At 50.3% G+C, this 15,019-nt stretch overlaps 1 protein-coding gene across 1 annotated transcript; it reads left to right on the top strand.

The window, feature by feature from the left end:
* The first annotated feature begins 6,978 nt into the window (after nucleotides 1–6,978).
* CFAP73 (cilia and flagella associated protein 73) lies at nucleotides 6,979–14,707 on the top strand. The gene is made up of 7 exons (XM_065903680.1): nucleotides 6,979–7,034; nucleotides 9,610–9,715; nucleotides 10,493–10,597; nucleotides 11,456–11,656; nucleotides 12,404–12,625; nucleotides 12,847–13,005; nucleotides 14,630–14,707. Exons 1-7 carry the CDS (start codon nucleotides 6,979–6,981, stop codon nucleotides 14,705–14,707), a joined length of 927 nt encoding a protein of 308 aa, XP_065759752.1.
* The last annotated feature ends 312 nt before the right edge of the window (nucleotides 14,708–15,019 follow it).

Raw genomic sequence — 15,019 nt, 5'->3', positions numbered from 1 at the left:
TTGAAAGTCAGTTTAACAACACACTCCTGGGCCCAGGCTGTCCGCATGGCTCTCTAAAAACTGCTCCTGAATTCAACACTTGTAAGATTTTACTCACATTCCCCTCCCCACTCCACACTGTCTTTGCCTCATCTTTCCATCAGGAAAGTCTTTACATTCCTTTTATGATCTACTTCCTGGCTTAAGTCCTACAGATTCTATTAAAAAAATATTAGGAGGGTTGGGGTGAAATAAAGTGCAGACAGTGTAAGAGCAATGTCATGGAACAGTATACAGCTGTTTAAAGAATGATCTTGACAACTTAAATGACAGGAAAAGTACTTCAAAAAAAAAAAAAAAAAAGCAAGTCATAGAGAATTCCCTGCCAGTCCAGAAGTTAGGACACCATGCTTTCTCTGCTGAGGGCCCACGTTTAAGCCCTGGTCTGGGATCTGAGATCCCACAAGCTGTGCAGCATGGCCAAAAACAAGCAAACGAAAACCCAAGTCATGGGGAACACACAGTATATGCAACCATATATAAGCATAAGCATGATACTGATGCCATAAAGTATTTTATCTTTTTATTTTTGGCAGCAGCACGTGGCATGTGGGATCTTAGTTCCCCAATCAGGGATCAAACCCATGCACCCTGTGTTGGGAGCATGGAGTCTTAACCACTGGACCACCAGGGAAGTCCCCATGAAGTATTTTATATGCATAAAATTCTTTTCATATATATAAGATGTATAATTCTTTTCTTACTTAACAAATGTGCATAGGGCACCTACTAGATACTAGGCAGTGGAAGTGCAGTGAGGTACAGACAGCCCAGCCCTGTTCTCTTGGGCCCCTACGAGGATGATAAGTAAGAGGCAGCCAGGAACAGACCTTCAGTGGAAAGCACGAAGTGTCATGTAGCCGATAAAGCATGCATGGAACTGGAGGGCTTTCTTCAACATAATGACATGTGCTTCTTTTCAATCAGAAATTATAATCAGAAAATACTGCCCACGTGCTCTGATCTCCGAAAGCCCGCTGCCCCACTGTGTGTGTTGTCGCTCTGCTGGCAGCCCCCCGGGGAGCCTGGCCAGTGGCACAGGAGGCAGCGACGACCAGCCCCCCTCCCCCCTCCCTGCCAGTTGGCCCTTCTCTGAGACCTTGGTCTCCTGTTCTCTTGTTTTGTGGTGATTTACATGCTCGTCTTATCTCCTAAATGTCAGGGACAATGTCTGATTCATGCGGTACCTCCCACACCGCTTGGCACATAAGAAAAACTCAAAACACACTCTCTGGATTAAGTAGAACTTGGTTCCCCTGGAGGGCTGGAACCTGGCCTCTCTCCTGTGATACTGGTCATATTATTATGTATTTCCTTTCTCCCCACAGTGCCTTCACTTTACCAGACCCCACCTCTCTGCTGCACCCCCAACCTCCGAGCGGGAGGCAGATTCCTCCTCTGGCTCTGCAGACCTGTGCATCTCTAGGCCTCAGTTTTCCCTGCTGGGAAGTGGCCCCATCTCCTCTGAGGCCAAGACTGGGGCAAGGCGGACCAGCCGCGGGCCAGGTTGGGGGTGCGGAGTGCCGTTCTTTGTCTCAGGAACACAAAGTCCCGTTTGTGAGCGCCCGGCACGATTCTGGGCAGGGAGCCACGTGGGACAGGAGGCAGCACTGGGCGGAGTGGGCTGCATTTCCAAACCCCCACTGCGGGCTGGCTGCCGAGGAAGCAGGCCAACAAGTCCCCTCCTCCCACGGCCAGAAGACGAGGTGTCCGTCTGTCAGGCCACACCGCGGCTTCCTTCTTCCTCAGTCCTACTCCACCAGGTGCCCCTCCCCTGGCCCCCTGCCTTGGAATGGAGAAGTAGGAAGGGGGAGGCTGACCAAGCGTGAGACTGGGGGTGGGGGGAGTGGATATTTCCAGAGCCTGTGGGTTTGTGGCCAGGAGCAAGGCCGGCTGAGAAGCTGTGTCGTGTCCTCTGTCGCTCAGCAGCCCCACCCCGTCCCCTAGGACGTGGGGACAGAGACGGTTGCGAGTCCTACCTCAGCAGTGTGGCAGGGGATAAACCCCAAAAGGAGGGAGCAAAGCCAAAAATCCCAAAAGGAGGTGGGAGCAATGCCCCCATTTAACAGAGAGGAATGCTGAGTCCTTGTCTGGGGGTGGATCCGCCGGCCATAGAGCTAAAGCTACAGTTCCAGCTTTCTGAGGACTAGTGTTTGTGTGGGGAACTCTCTCCCCACCTCCAAGCCAGGGAAGTTCCAAACCAGAGATGGGTTATCTCTCTATTAACAGACCCCAGGGCCCTGCACCTCTCAACCTGTGTGTCCTTGGAGGAGTCACTTACCTCCTCTGAACCTCCGTCCCTTGTCTGTCACTTCTAATCCAGATACTGCCCTTCCGTGGCCCTGTGCAGTCCTCCTGACAGACTTTTTTTTTTTTTTGCTGTGTTGGATCTTAGTTGTGGCACATGGGCTTCTAACTGTGGGGTGTGAGCTCAGTTGCCCTGCAGCATGGGGTTCTTAGTTCCCTAAGCAGGGATTGAACCTGTGTCCCCTACATTGGAAGGCGGATTCTTAACCATTGGACCACCAGGGAAGACCCCAATCAAACTTTACAATACAGACTTTTGTTCTCTTCTAGGCAGGACCATATCCTCCTGCCTCAGGACTTTTGCCTGTTCTGTTTTGAAAACTTGGAATGTCTTTCTTCTCCTCTACTCATCCCCTCTTACCCTTCAGGCCTGGATTCATATGTCACTTCCTCAAGGAGGCCTCCCTGCCCCCTTCCTTGCACTCTGCACCTTTCCTGGCAATCCTATCAGAGTGTAATGATGTATTTACAGAGTGATTTGACTCATCTGGCCTCCCCATTAGCTTCTAAGCCCCATGAAAGTGAAAGTGTTAGTCATTCAGTCGTGTCCAACTCTTTGTGACCTCATGGACTGTAGCCCGCCAGGCTCATCTGTCTATGGGAGTCTCCAGGCAAGAACAATGGAGTGGGCTGCCTTCTCTAAGGGATCTTTCTGACCCAGGAATTGAACCCCAGTCTCTGGCATTGCAAGTGGATTCTTTACCATCTGAGCCACCAGGGAAGCAAGCCCCATGAGGACAGGTTTCTCTTATCCACTGCTGTATCCTCACACAGTGCCTGGCACATAGAAGGTGCGCCATAAACATTGGAGGAAGGGAATAAACCCAAGGAGGGAAAGATCCAAAAGGGGGCTCAACTTGGGACTTCCCTGATGAGCCGGTGGCTGAGACTCCTCGCTCCCCATGCAGAGGGTCAGGGTTCAATCTCTGATCAGGGAACTAAGATCCCACTTGCTGCAGCTAAGGATTCCTCATGCTGAAGCTGAAGGTCCCCCATGCCTCAACTAAGACCCAACACAGCCAATAAAATAAATAAATATTTAAATAAAAAGGGCTCAACTGTCTCTGGAATGTTGTGGTTAAAGAGGAGGGACTCCACATCCAGATGGCCTGAGTTCAAAACCCACCTTTGACTTGATACCACAAGCACACTCCATAAAAGAAAATGTGACAAGTCAGGACTCATCCCAATTTAAAACTTTATAAAAGACCATCTGAGGAGAATGAAAAGAGGAGCTACAGGCTGGGAGAAGATATCCAACAGAGGACTCCCTGGAACATCTCGATGTATATCTAGAATATTCAGAGAAGTCTCAAAACTCAGTTAAAAAAATCCAATAAGGACACGGGCAGCAGCCAGGAACAGATATTTTGCTGAAGAGAATATACAGATGGCAAATAAGCGCATGAAAAGATGGTCACCATCATTAGCCAGTAGAGAGATGCAACGTAAAACCACAGTGAGATACTGCTACACACCAATCAGAATGGCTAAAACAAAAAATAGTGATGGCAGTGAGGATGCAGAAAAAAACTGGATCACATACATTGCTACTGGGAATATAAAATAGTGCAGCCATTCTGGAAAAGAATATGGCAGTTTCTTAACTTAAAAACAAACAAAACTAAACAGGCACTGGCCATATGACCTAGCAATTGTACTCTTCGGCATCTATACTGGAGAAATGAAAACTCATGTTCATACAAAAACCAGGAGAGGAATCTTCACTGAGGCCTTATTCAGAGTAGCCAAAGTCACGAATCAACCCAAATATCCTCCAACATGAGTGATTTCTTTTTTGGCCCTGCCGCCTCTCAGCTTGCAGGATCTTAGTTCCCCAAGTAGGGATGGAACCTGGAGTCCCTGAAATGGAAGCTCAGGGCCCATTCCTAACCACTGGGCCCTCGACGAGGTCCCATAATGTAAGGTACATCCGTCCCATGGAATGCTACTCAGCAATCAAAAAGAATAAACACCTGTAACAAGCAGCATGGATCTCAAGAGAATGATGTTGAGTGAAAAAAGTCAATCTCAAGCAGTTACATAGCATATGATTCCAATTACTGTATAACACCCCTGACATGACAAAATAACACAGCTGGAGAACAGATGAATGGAGGTAGGGGTTAGGGAGGCAGGAGGGAGAAGATGGGTGTCGCTATAAAAGGTTGGATTGAAGCACTCTTGTGATGAATATTCTGTATCTGGACTGTGGCAGTCATAGGAATTGACATGTGATAAAACAGCATAGAATGAAGGAATTCACTGGTGGTTCAGTGGTTACAACTCTGATCTTCCACTACTAGGGGCCCAGGTTTGATCTCTGCTCAGGGTACTAAGATCCTACAAGCCTCGCTATTTGGTCAAGTAAATAAACAATAGATGACACCACCCTTATGGCAGAAAGTGAAGAAGAACTAAAGAACCTCTTGATGAAAGTGAAAGAGGAGAGTGAAAAAGTTGGCTTAAAGCTCAACATTCAGAAAACTAAGATCATGGCATCCGGTCCCATCACTTCATGGCAAATAGATGGGGAAACAGTGGCAACAGTGGCTGACTTTATTTTTCTGTGCTCCAAAATCACTGCAGATGGTGATTGCAGCCATGAAATTAAAAGACGCTTACTCCTTGGGGGGAAAGTTATGACCAACCTAGACAGCATATTAAAAAGCAGAGACATTACTTTGCCAACAAAGGTCTGTCTAGTCAAGGCTATGGTTTTTCCAGTGGTCATGTACAGACATGAGAGTTGGACTATAAAGAAAACCGAGCGCAGAATTGATGCTTTTGAACTGTGATGTTGGAGAAGACTCTTGAGAGTCCCTTGGACTGCAAGGAGATCCAGCCAGTCCATCCTAAAGGAGATCAGTCCTGGGTGTTCATTGGAAGGACTGATGTTGAAGCTGAAACTCCAATCCTTTGACCACCTGATGGGAAGAGCTGACTCATTGGAAAAGACCCTGATGCTGGGAAAGGTTAAAGGCAGGAGGAGAAGAGGACGACAGAGGATGAGATGGTTGGATGGCATCACCAACTCAATGGACATAGGTTTGAGTGAACTCCGGGAGTTGGTGATGGATAGGGAGGCCTGGCGTGCTGCAGATCATGGGGTCGCAAAGAGTCAGACACGACTGAGCGACTGAACTGAACTGAAATACACGCACACACACATGTACACAAACAAGTGCATATAAAACGGGGCAATCTAAATAAGGTGGGAGGATTTTAATCAATGTCCATATCTGGTTGCGATCCGGACTGTAGTTGAGTGAGATGTCACCACTGGGGGGAAGTAGGTGAAGCAGTACAGCTTCTCTCTTTTTATTTCTTAAACTGCACAGGAATCTACGATTGTCAGTCAATAAAAGCGCTGTATCCATTTAGCTATCCATCTTTTAGAATGGCTTTTACAAATGTAAAACTGACAGTCCCAATTGCTGGCTAGGAGATGGAGCAATCCAAACTCACATGCATTGCTAGTGTGCATATAAAACAGTGCAGCCCCTTTGAAAACCAGGTTTGCAGTTTTTTGTACAGTTAAACATGCACTTACTATATGGCCCATCTATCATACACCTACATATTTGTGCAAGTGAAATGAAAGCTTCTGTTTGCACACAAGCCCTGCACGTGAACACAGGCTATGTTTATAATTGCCCAGAATTAGAAATAATCCAAGTGGAGGACAAATAAACAAACTATAGTATGTTATCAAATACTACTCAGTAGTGAAAAATGCATGTCAATATGTACATGTCAGTATGAATGGATCGCAGATAAATACTGCTCTGTGCAAGAAGCCAGACTTAAAAGGCTGATAATGTATACAAGTTTACTGAGGATATTCTGGAAAAGGGAAATCTACAGGGAAAGGTAATAGTGGTTTCCAGGGGCTGAGTGAGGACAAGGTGGATCACAAAGGGACATGAGGACTTTGGGGGGATGATGAAAATATTTTGTGTCTTGAGTGTGGTGGCCACACAACTTTATGCATTTGCTAAAACCCATAGAACTGTATGCTCCGTATACATGGTGCTGGTGGTAAAGAACTTGCCTGCCAGTGCAGGAGACGTAAGAGACTCGGGGTTCAATCCCTGGGTTGGGAAGACACCCTGGAGGAGGGCATGGCAAGCCACTCCAGTATTCTTGCTTAAAAAATCCTATGGACAGAGGAGCCTGGCGGGCTACAGTCCAAAGGGTTGCAAAGAGTTGGACACCACTGAGCATGCACACAACACAGCTGATCACACAACCGTGTTAGTGAAGCCCTGTCCCACCCATCCGGGAGGAGGTTTGACTAGCCATGGTGCACCAACAGTAGCAAATTCTTGGCCAAGAGACCCACGTCGTGTTCACTGCACCCCAATTTAGATTGGGAGTTCAAGGCTCCTCCAGAAAGGGCAGAAACTGCCCCCTCCCTGCAGCCCCCTCCCTCTGGAGGAGGGGGCGGATTCTCCAGTCCGGGGCTGGCAATGGAATGTTGTGTCGTTGGTTGCCCAGGCGACCAAGGCCTGCTGGGTGGCTGCCTTCTGGGAGTACTGAGCGTGCAAACCGTCCATCAGAAGCCCCCAGGGCCTCCTAGACTTGTGCAAAATTCCAGAAAGCAAGCAAGCCCGGGGCAACAGCGGGAGAATGGCAGTGCCCTGGGAGGAATATTTCCAACTGGTTTTGGAAGAGAAACTGTCTACGTGAGTGGTGTGCAGGGCGCACTGAGGCAGGCAGGACGGGTGGGCAAGAGTGGGTGAGTTGGCCCCTTCCTTCCCCCCACCCCTGGATCCTGGCTTCTAAGGGCAGTTCTTGGTAGGGGTTTATGGCCCCACTTCCCAGAGGAAGACACTGAGGCTTGAAGGAAATGGCAATTTCCCCAAGGTCTCAGGGGTAGTTAGGGCAGAGCTGGGTCAATAATCCAGGTCTCTGATCTGTGCCTGAGCCCCACCCCTAGCTGATACTCGGTTGAGATGAAATCGTTCGACCCAAGGTGGGAAGGAATTGCTCTCGTACCCTCTCCCTGCAAACTACATTTTAGAGGAAGATTGGAAGAAGCTTGTCAGCCTTGTTCAGCACTGTGGCTGGAGGGGGTCCCAACTTCAGTATCATTTAATATATCATTATATATATATATATATAGGCTGTGCAGCATGTGATATCTTAGTTCCCCTACCAGGAATCTGCCTGCAATGTAGGAGACCTGGGTTCGATCCCTGGGTCTGGAAGATCCCTTGGAGAAGGGCATGGCTACCCACTCCAGTATTCTTGCCTGGAGAATTCCATGGACGGAGGAGCCTGGTGGGCTCCAGTCCTCGGGGTCGCAAAGAGTCAGACATGACTGAGCGACTACTGCTTTCACTTTGACCAGGAATCAAACCTGTGCTCTGTGCAGTGGGAGTGTGGACTGTTTTCTAAGATTTATTTATTTAGTTATTCCTATTTTTTTGGCTGTGGTGGGTCTTTGTTGCTGCACGTGGGCTTTCTGTAGTTGAGGTGAGCGGGGGCTGCTCTTCATTGCTGTGCATGATCTTCTGATGGTGGTGGCTGGCTTCTCTTGTTGTGGAGCACAGGCTTTAGGAGCACAGGCTTCAGTAGTTGTGGCTTGCAGGCTCAATAGTTGTGGTGCAAGGGCTTACCTGCTCTGGGGCATGTGAGATCTTCCCAAACCAGGGATCAAACCAGTGTCCCTTGCATTGCAAGGTGGATTCTTAACCGCTCAACCACCAGGGAAGCCCGAGTATGGTCTCTTAACTTAGGGGAGTCCCCCAACTTCAGTCTCAGAATCAGTAAAATGGGAGGGTTTCCCCTGGACCAGAGCTGGGCAAGCTGAATGGAATTGTAGCACATCCCTCCTGCTCCTGACACAGCTGACCCTGTGGGGCTGGGTCCAGCCTCTCCTCTCTCCTGGAAGCCTGGCTCCAGAGCTCAGTCTCCTAGACCCTCCCCCACAGAGATCAACTTACAGCTCAGTCTCAACTTGGCCTTACGGAAGAGCTGACCTTCCTGCTCCCCACTCAGCCTGCCAGCAGCAACATCCTTCCAATGTCGAGGTTCCCCTTTGAACTCCTCTCTCACCGCCTCATCACCCCATCTGCTCTGCTCTCCAGTGGTACCCAGAACCCACCACTCTTTACCTCTCTACAGAGCCACCCAGACCAGAATTGCATCCTCTCCACATTATCCTGTGATCTGTCCTGGGTCCCCTGCAGCTGCCAACCCCTCTTATTGGCCTTGCTCCCCACAGCAGCCAGAGGGGTACCTCCTCTGCTCCAAACCCTCCCATGCTTCTCATCTCACTCAGAGTCAAAGCCAGAGACCCCCTTCATTGCAGCCCACTGTAGTCTGACCCTCGTAACTTCTCTGATCTCAATTCCCATCACCCTGCTCCTCCCTCCCTTCCCACCACACTGGCCTCCTGGCAGCTCTCTCTACATACCAAGGTCCTTCTCTTGGGGTCTGGCATTGACTATTCCCTCAGCCTAGAATCTGTTCCCTGCAGCATCAACATGGCTCCCTCCTTCTTCCCCTTCAAGTCTCTGCTCAAATGTCCCTTTCTCAGAAACTTTTCTATCTCCCTATTGAGAGATTTCCTTTAGTCTGCTGACTTTCATCTCAGTCCCTACCATGTCCCAGCATAGTTTATTTTTATTATTTTTTATTTTGGCTGCACCACACAGCATGTCAGACCTTAGTTTTCTGATCATTAGTCAAACCTGCGCCCCATGCTTTGGAAGCCTGGAGTCTTAACCACTGAACTGCCAGTGAAGTCCCTCAAAGAGTGAAAGTGAAAGTGTTAGTCACTCAGTCGTGTCCAACTCTTTGAGACCCCATGGACTGTAGCCAACCAGGCTCCTCTGTCTATGGGGATTCTCCAGGCAAGTATACTGGATTGGGTAGCCATATTCTTCTCCAGGGGATCTTCCCGACCCAGGGATCGAACCAGGGTCTCCCACATCTCAGGCAGATTCTTTCCCATCTGAGCCGCCAGGAAGCCCAGGGAAGTCCCTAGCATTGTTTGTTGTTAGCTTTCTTTTCTGTGTTCCCTAGTGGGATGCCAGCTCCTGAAGACCAGGGATCTGTCTGTCTTGACCAAGGCTGCACCCCCCAGTGCCGAGAACAGTGCTTGGCACAGAGTAGATTCTTGGGACAATTTGCTGAATGAGTAAAAATTTCCACAGCCAGGAGGTGACTAATAGAGGCATGTTAGGCACCACTGGAGAATTTGGGGGCCCTACCTCTTGCCTCCTTTACCCCCACTTCCTTTTGCCCCTCTAGGAAGATCCCAGAGCAGAACACAGACCACGTCCCCCCGGTCCTGCGTCTCTTGGAGAAGAGGCAGGAGCTTGTGGATGCAGACCGGGAGCTTCAGGCCCAGAAGGAGGTGAGCCACTCAATGTAGTCCCTGAAACTTTTGGGGGACTCCAGACCCCTCCAAAAAAAGATGAGAAAGTGATGGAGCCAACTTATTACTACAACGTCTGAGACAAGCCACTGTGCTGAGCCTTGCTTTCCTCATCTGTCAAATGGGGGTCACATGAGATCAGTGGTTGGTGCAAATCAATGTGCATTGAGCAGCTACTGTGTGCAGGATATGCCCTGGGATCTAGAAGTCTCACCACAGCCCCTGCCCTCATGGGCTCAGCCTAGAGAAGAGAACAGACAAGTGTTCGGGTAATGACTGCTGTGAGGGGGGAAGCACTGAGCAGGGACGGCGGAAGCCCAGAGAAAGCCCCTGTCTCTACACAGGGGTGGTCACGGAGGACTTCCTGGAGGAAGTGATGTCTTAAGGATGGCTGAAGGGCAAGTCAGCTTTTCTAGCAAAGAGGGATAGCGTGAAAAGGGAGAAACACACAGAGGGGACAGCATATACAAAGACAGGAAGGTGAGGACAAAACACAGGTGAGTAAGAGTCTGGAAAACGGTGTTGAAGGAGACAGGGTGAGATGAGGCCCGAAGGAAGAGAAGGGATGCTGACATGCAGGGGCTACTGGAGGGAACTTGGGCTTCATCATGGATAGTGGGGGGCCACAGGTAGATATAAGCCAGGGTGCAGCAGCAAGATTAAGGGCAAAAGATGAGCAGAGTTAAATACAAACCTGAAAGCGCTGGATGACTTGAAACCCCAAACACACACAGATACCTACTGCTTACCGGCCAGGTGTTCGAGATCAGAAAGGCCTCCCTGAAACAGCGATGGGAACAGTTGGAACAGAAAGAGCAGGAGTTAAAGGGGTCATTCATCCGCTTTGAAAAGTTTTTGCAGGTATGTGGAGACTGGTGGGGGGAGACAGGGCAGAGGTCACAAAGTCACAATCCTATAGGAGCCAGACCGGTCACAGAAACTTAAAAAGTGGGTTTACCCAATTAAAAAGAATAAAGTAAGACCATCTGCAGCAACATGGATGGTTGTCATACCTAGAGATTGTCATACTTAGTGAAGTTAATCAGGCAGAAAAGGAACATTGTATGACATCCCTTATATGTGGAATCTAAAAAAAAAAAATCATACAAATTAAATTACTTACTTACCAAACAGAAAGAGACTCACAGACTCAGAGAAGGAATTTATGGTTTCTGGGAAGGCGGGGCAGGGATGGATGGAGGGGTTTGGAAATGGGTGGGGAACAGATAGTTCGGGAGTTTGGGATGGACATGTACACACTTCTATGTTTAAAATGGATAACCAACAAGGACCTATTGTATAGCATAGGGAAATTTGCTCAGTGTTATGTGGCAGCCTGGATGGGAGGAGAGTTTGTGGGAGAATGGATACATGCATATTTTATGGCTGAGTTTTTTCGCTTTTCACCTGAAACTATCACAACATTGTTAATCTGCTATACCCCAATACAAAATAAAAAGTTTCGTGGTTTTTTTTTTTTTAAGTGGGCTTAGCAATATAAAAGGGACCGGTGGGAAATACACACGAACTGCCTGCAGCATTTTAAAAAGCGTGGGAGAGGAGTGAGGGACCGAAAAGATTCTAGTTGAATTTGGCCCGCGGACCATCTGTTTGCAACCCGTGACTCAACGTGTGAATATTGGGACGGAGTGGCTGCGGCGAGCTCTGCAGGCTCCCAAGTCTTGGGGGTCGTTGCCTTCCTCCATCCCCCTTTCCCAGGACGCCGAGGCCCGGCGTAGCCGCGCACTGCGGAGAGCCGCGGAGGAGCGGCACCTAGCGGGCCGCCGGGAGGCAGAGGCGCTGCGGCTCCGGGCTCAACTGGCCGAGCTGCAGCGGGAGCGCGCGCGGCTGCAGCGCGGGCTGCAGCGTCTGGAGCCCTGCGCGCGCCTGCTGGGGCAAATGTTGGAGCTGCTGCCCGAGGTGAGCGCCCTGCAGGAGGTTTTGGGGTTCAGTGTCACGTGCAGCCCCGGGCGGCCTCAGGGACGGCTTTGGAAGTGTGCACTAGTGAAGCGCTGACTGTATGTCAGGAGTCACCACTTACTTAGCACTAACTGTATGCCAGGAACACACTTTGTTCTTGAATTCTCCCTAAGGTCTAATGAAGTGAGTCTTATTGTCAACCCCATTTTACAGACGGTGCAACTGAGGCTCAGAAAGATAACCTCCTGAAGGACACACAGGCATGTGGGGGAGGGGGAATCCAGGAACTCGGTATAGTTCAACGAAACAATGAATTAACATTAATCACAGGCAGTGAAACTTAGATGGGTTTAACGGTAGTGGTGCGGAGTGAAAGTCGGTTTGGTCGTGTCCGACTCTTTGCGACTCCAAGCCAGAATACTGGAGTGGGTAGCCTTTCCCTTCTCCAGTGGCTCTTCCCAACCCAGGGATCGAGTCCAGGTCTCCCGAATTGCAGGCGGATTCTTTACCAGCTGAGCCACAGGGGAACCCAAGAATACAGGAGTGGGTAGCCTATCCCTTCTTTAGCGGATCTTCCCAACCCAGGAATCGAAACGGGGCGGGTAGGGGCGAGAGTAGCTAACATTTGGGGCGCAGGGATGTGTGATGCCCTCATTTCACAGTTGGGCTAATGAGGCGCGGGGTTTGGACGTGGGGAGGGGAGGGAGCCGCAGGCCCGGTGAGTACCCGCTCCCGACCCCATCACAGTTCCAAGAGGTCCCCGAACTGGTGGAGCGCTTCGACGGGCTGGCGGACATGCAGGCGGCGCTGAGGCTCACGGAGCGCCAGCGGCTCGCGGAGTTGGAGGAGGCGCGCGCGCGGCTGCAGCGGCTGCGGGACTCCTGGCAGGACGAGATGCTTCTGCAGGGCCAGCGGCGAGCGCATCTCCTGGAGCAACTGGAGTCGGCGCGGGAGCGCACGCTGCACTGGGTACCGAGGCCGGAGGAGGTGGGCTTCCGGGACCCCAGGCTCCCACCGCCGGGAGGAGAGCCGGGGTTAATAACAGGAGATGCGGTAACGCTTCTTTCATGGGCAGTTTTCCTTGAGAGAGCCTACCGGGATCTGACTTGTCGGAAGCAGTGGGGAAAGGGGCTCCGCCCTTTTCAGGCCGGCTCACACCTTAATGGGGCAGAGGGCGGGGTGTTCTCCAGGAATCCAAGTGGATCCAGATCCAGGCCACGGCGGCTGAGAAGACCTTGCTCGTGGGACGCATCAGGATGGCAATACTCAATATGTACCAGCTAGCGTGTCAGCATCAGAGACGGCCACCCGCCCTCGACATCGAGGACGCCGAGGGGCAGCTGGAGCAGGTGAGGACCCCTCTGCAGGCCACCTCCAGCCCCCCAACCTTTGGGAACATACGGTGCCTGCAATCGCACCTTCTCTGGATTGAGCACGACCCTCTGTGATCAGAGCCCAGGCTCTTAGCTGCATGCCCGCCTAGCCCCCTGCCTGGGAGCCTTGGATCTGTCTTGACTCTGCTGCTGCGAGGACAGAAGGAAGTCGGACCATCTCTGGCTCTCAGTGACTTCACTGTGCACTAGGCCAGGGTATACTGATGCATACAATATATTTATGCCAAGAGTTCTTTTGTTTTAGGATCAAACAGTGCAAACAAGTGACAACATCGATAAAACCAGGAGATGGAAATTCACTTTTAATTAGTTCCTGACCCTCTGGCTCCCGCAGGGACAAGTCTCAGCTTCCCCTGGGGAGTGTGAAGGCAGGGTTGTAGAGTGGTTTTTCTTTCTGCACAATGGCATCACAAAGGTCATTGTGTCCAAGGATGCCCGGTTTTTCTATTCACTCAGGTTTGTAAGGTGGTAGAACACGTGACCTGGTTTACACTGGAGGGAGGGGGTTTCTAACGTTGGACCCTTCTGTTAGGATTCTAGTGGGTCCCCAAAGCGTAGCCCCTTTGAGAAGTGGAGGAAACAAAGCGAGGCACCCCGCCTTTGCCCCAGCCCACTTCACTCCCGTCCTGTACCCAGAGGCCAGAATTCCGACAAGATGCCTAGATGCTCTGGGTCCCCAGAGCCTACCTTAGTGCCACATCCTGAGTCAGGCAGATTCATGTGTACACCACTGTTCTCTCAAGTGTGGCCCAGGTACCCCAAGGGACAAAAGAAGACTCTAGGAGGGACAGAGGCTCGGTATGAAATAACAGGCAAAAGCCAGTCCCTTTTCAACCAACTCTCTGATCTTCCAAGGAGAAAGGTTCAGTGGGGTTGGGGTGGGGGGTGGGTGGTGGTGGTGATAATATGCCTTTAATGCCTGGAATACCCCTGGTCTCCAGGGCCTGGGACTCACATTTTTTGTGGGCAACTGTAGCTGCTAGAATTCAGTACCCTGGTTTCACTTTCATTTTGTTATTCTTCCAGTTACCCCCACTTATGACAAGGGGTAATTTAATCTCTTTCCACTTTTGATGGAGACATAGTTTCCTTGTCAGATGTTTATTTCAGTGACAAAGGTGAAGGAAGAGCCTAAGGTAAGATTACCATCAGTTCTAGGTCTTGGCAGTGGATCCATGGGTGTTTATTAAGCTCATTTCAGTAAACAGGTTAATTTGAACAAAATAAAGGTGAAGATAAGAGTAGGTCATACACTAATGAATATGACTGATCGAACTAAAAGGAAAAAAAGAACTGAAGTGAAAATAGTAACTCAACTATAATACAGGTAATAACCAACTAGAAAACTGAAAAGTGCCTGTGAATGAATTGCTTGGAAGGCTTGGACTGAGATGTTGGACTGAGGCTTAAAAAACCCAGAAGGGTTTAGACCAGGTTCACTGCCCCTGGGGAGCCAACATCACTGCTATCTAATAGGAGTCCCTAACCCCCACCCCTGCTTTGCATCCTCTGGTGTTTTGGGGGGCGGGGACTGGACACTCAGGGGCTGGGCTCTGACTCTGGTTGTGTTGGGACCCAGGTGAAGCTGTCCATTCTGGACCTCTCCGCCATACTGGCCAGACTCCGTCAGGCTGAGTCCACTGCCCCCACCTCCTAACCCTGACCCAGGTGAGCAGTGGGAGAGGGTCCCCTCGAGGGACCCAGCATGAGGACAGGGGAGGTACACATTTCCTGTGGGGTGTGGGCTGAGTGGCTCTCACTAGAAAGACAGGAGGGCTGTGCCCGCTCAGATGGAAGTGGGGTGTACACAAGAGGCACACAGCAAGTACTAAGTAAATGTGAGCTACATGGGGGCCCCAAAACCACATCCACTATGTGGCCTGGTACCTGGTCCTCCTCCCAGGGCAGTGGGGGCATTTAAACCAGCTGATGTTTGTCAGGTTAGAACGGGGCCTGGTGTAAAAATTCT

Source organism: Muntiacus reevesi, chromosome 13 (genome assembly GCF_963930625.1).
Source record: "Muntiacus reevesi chromosome 13, mMunRee1.1, whole genome shotgun sequence".
NCBI lineage: Eukaryota > Metazoa > Chordata > Mammalia > Artiodactyla > Cervidae > Muntiacus > Muntiacus reevesi.
Note: the sequence above shows the minus strand (reverse complement) of the source record. Positions and strands in the feature narration are given on the sequence as shown.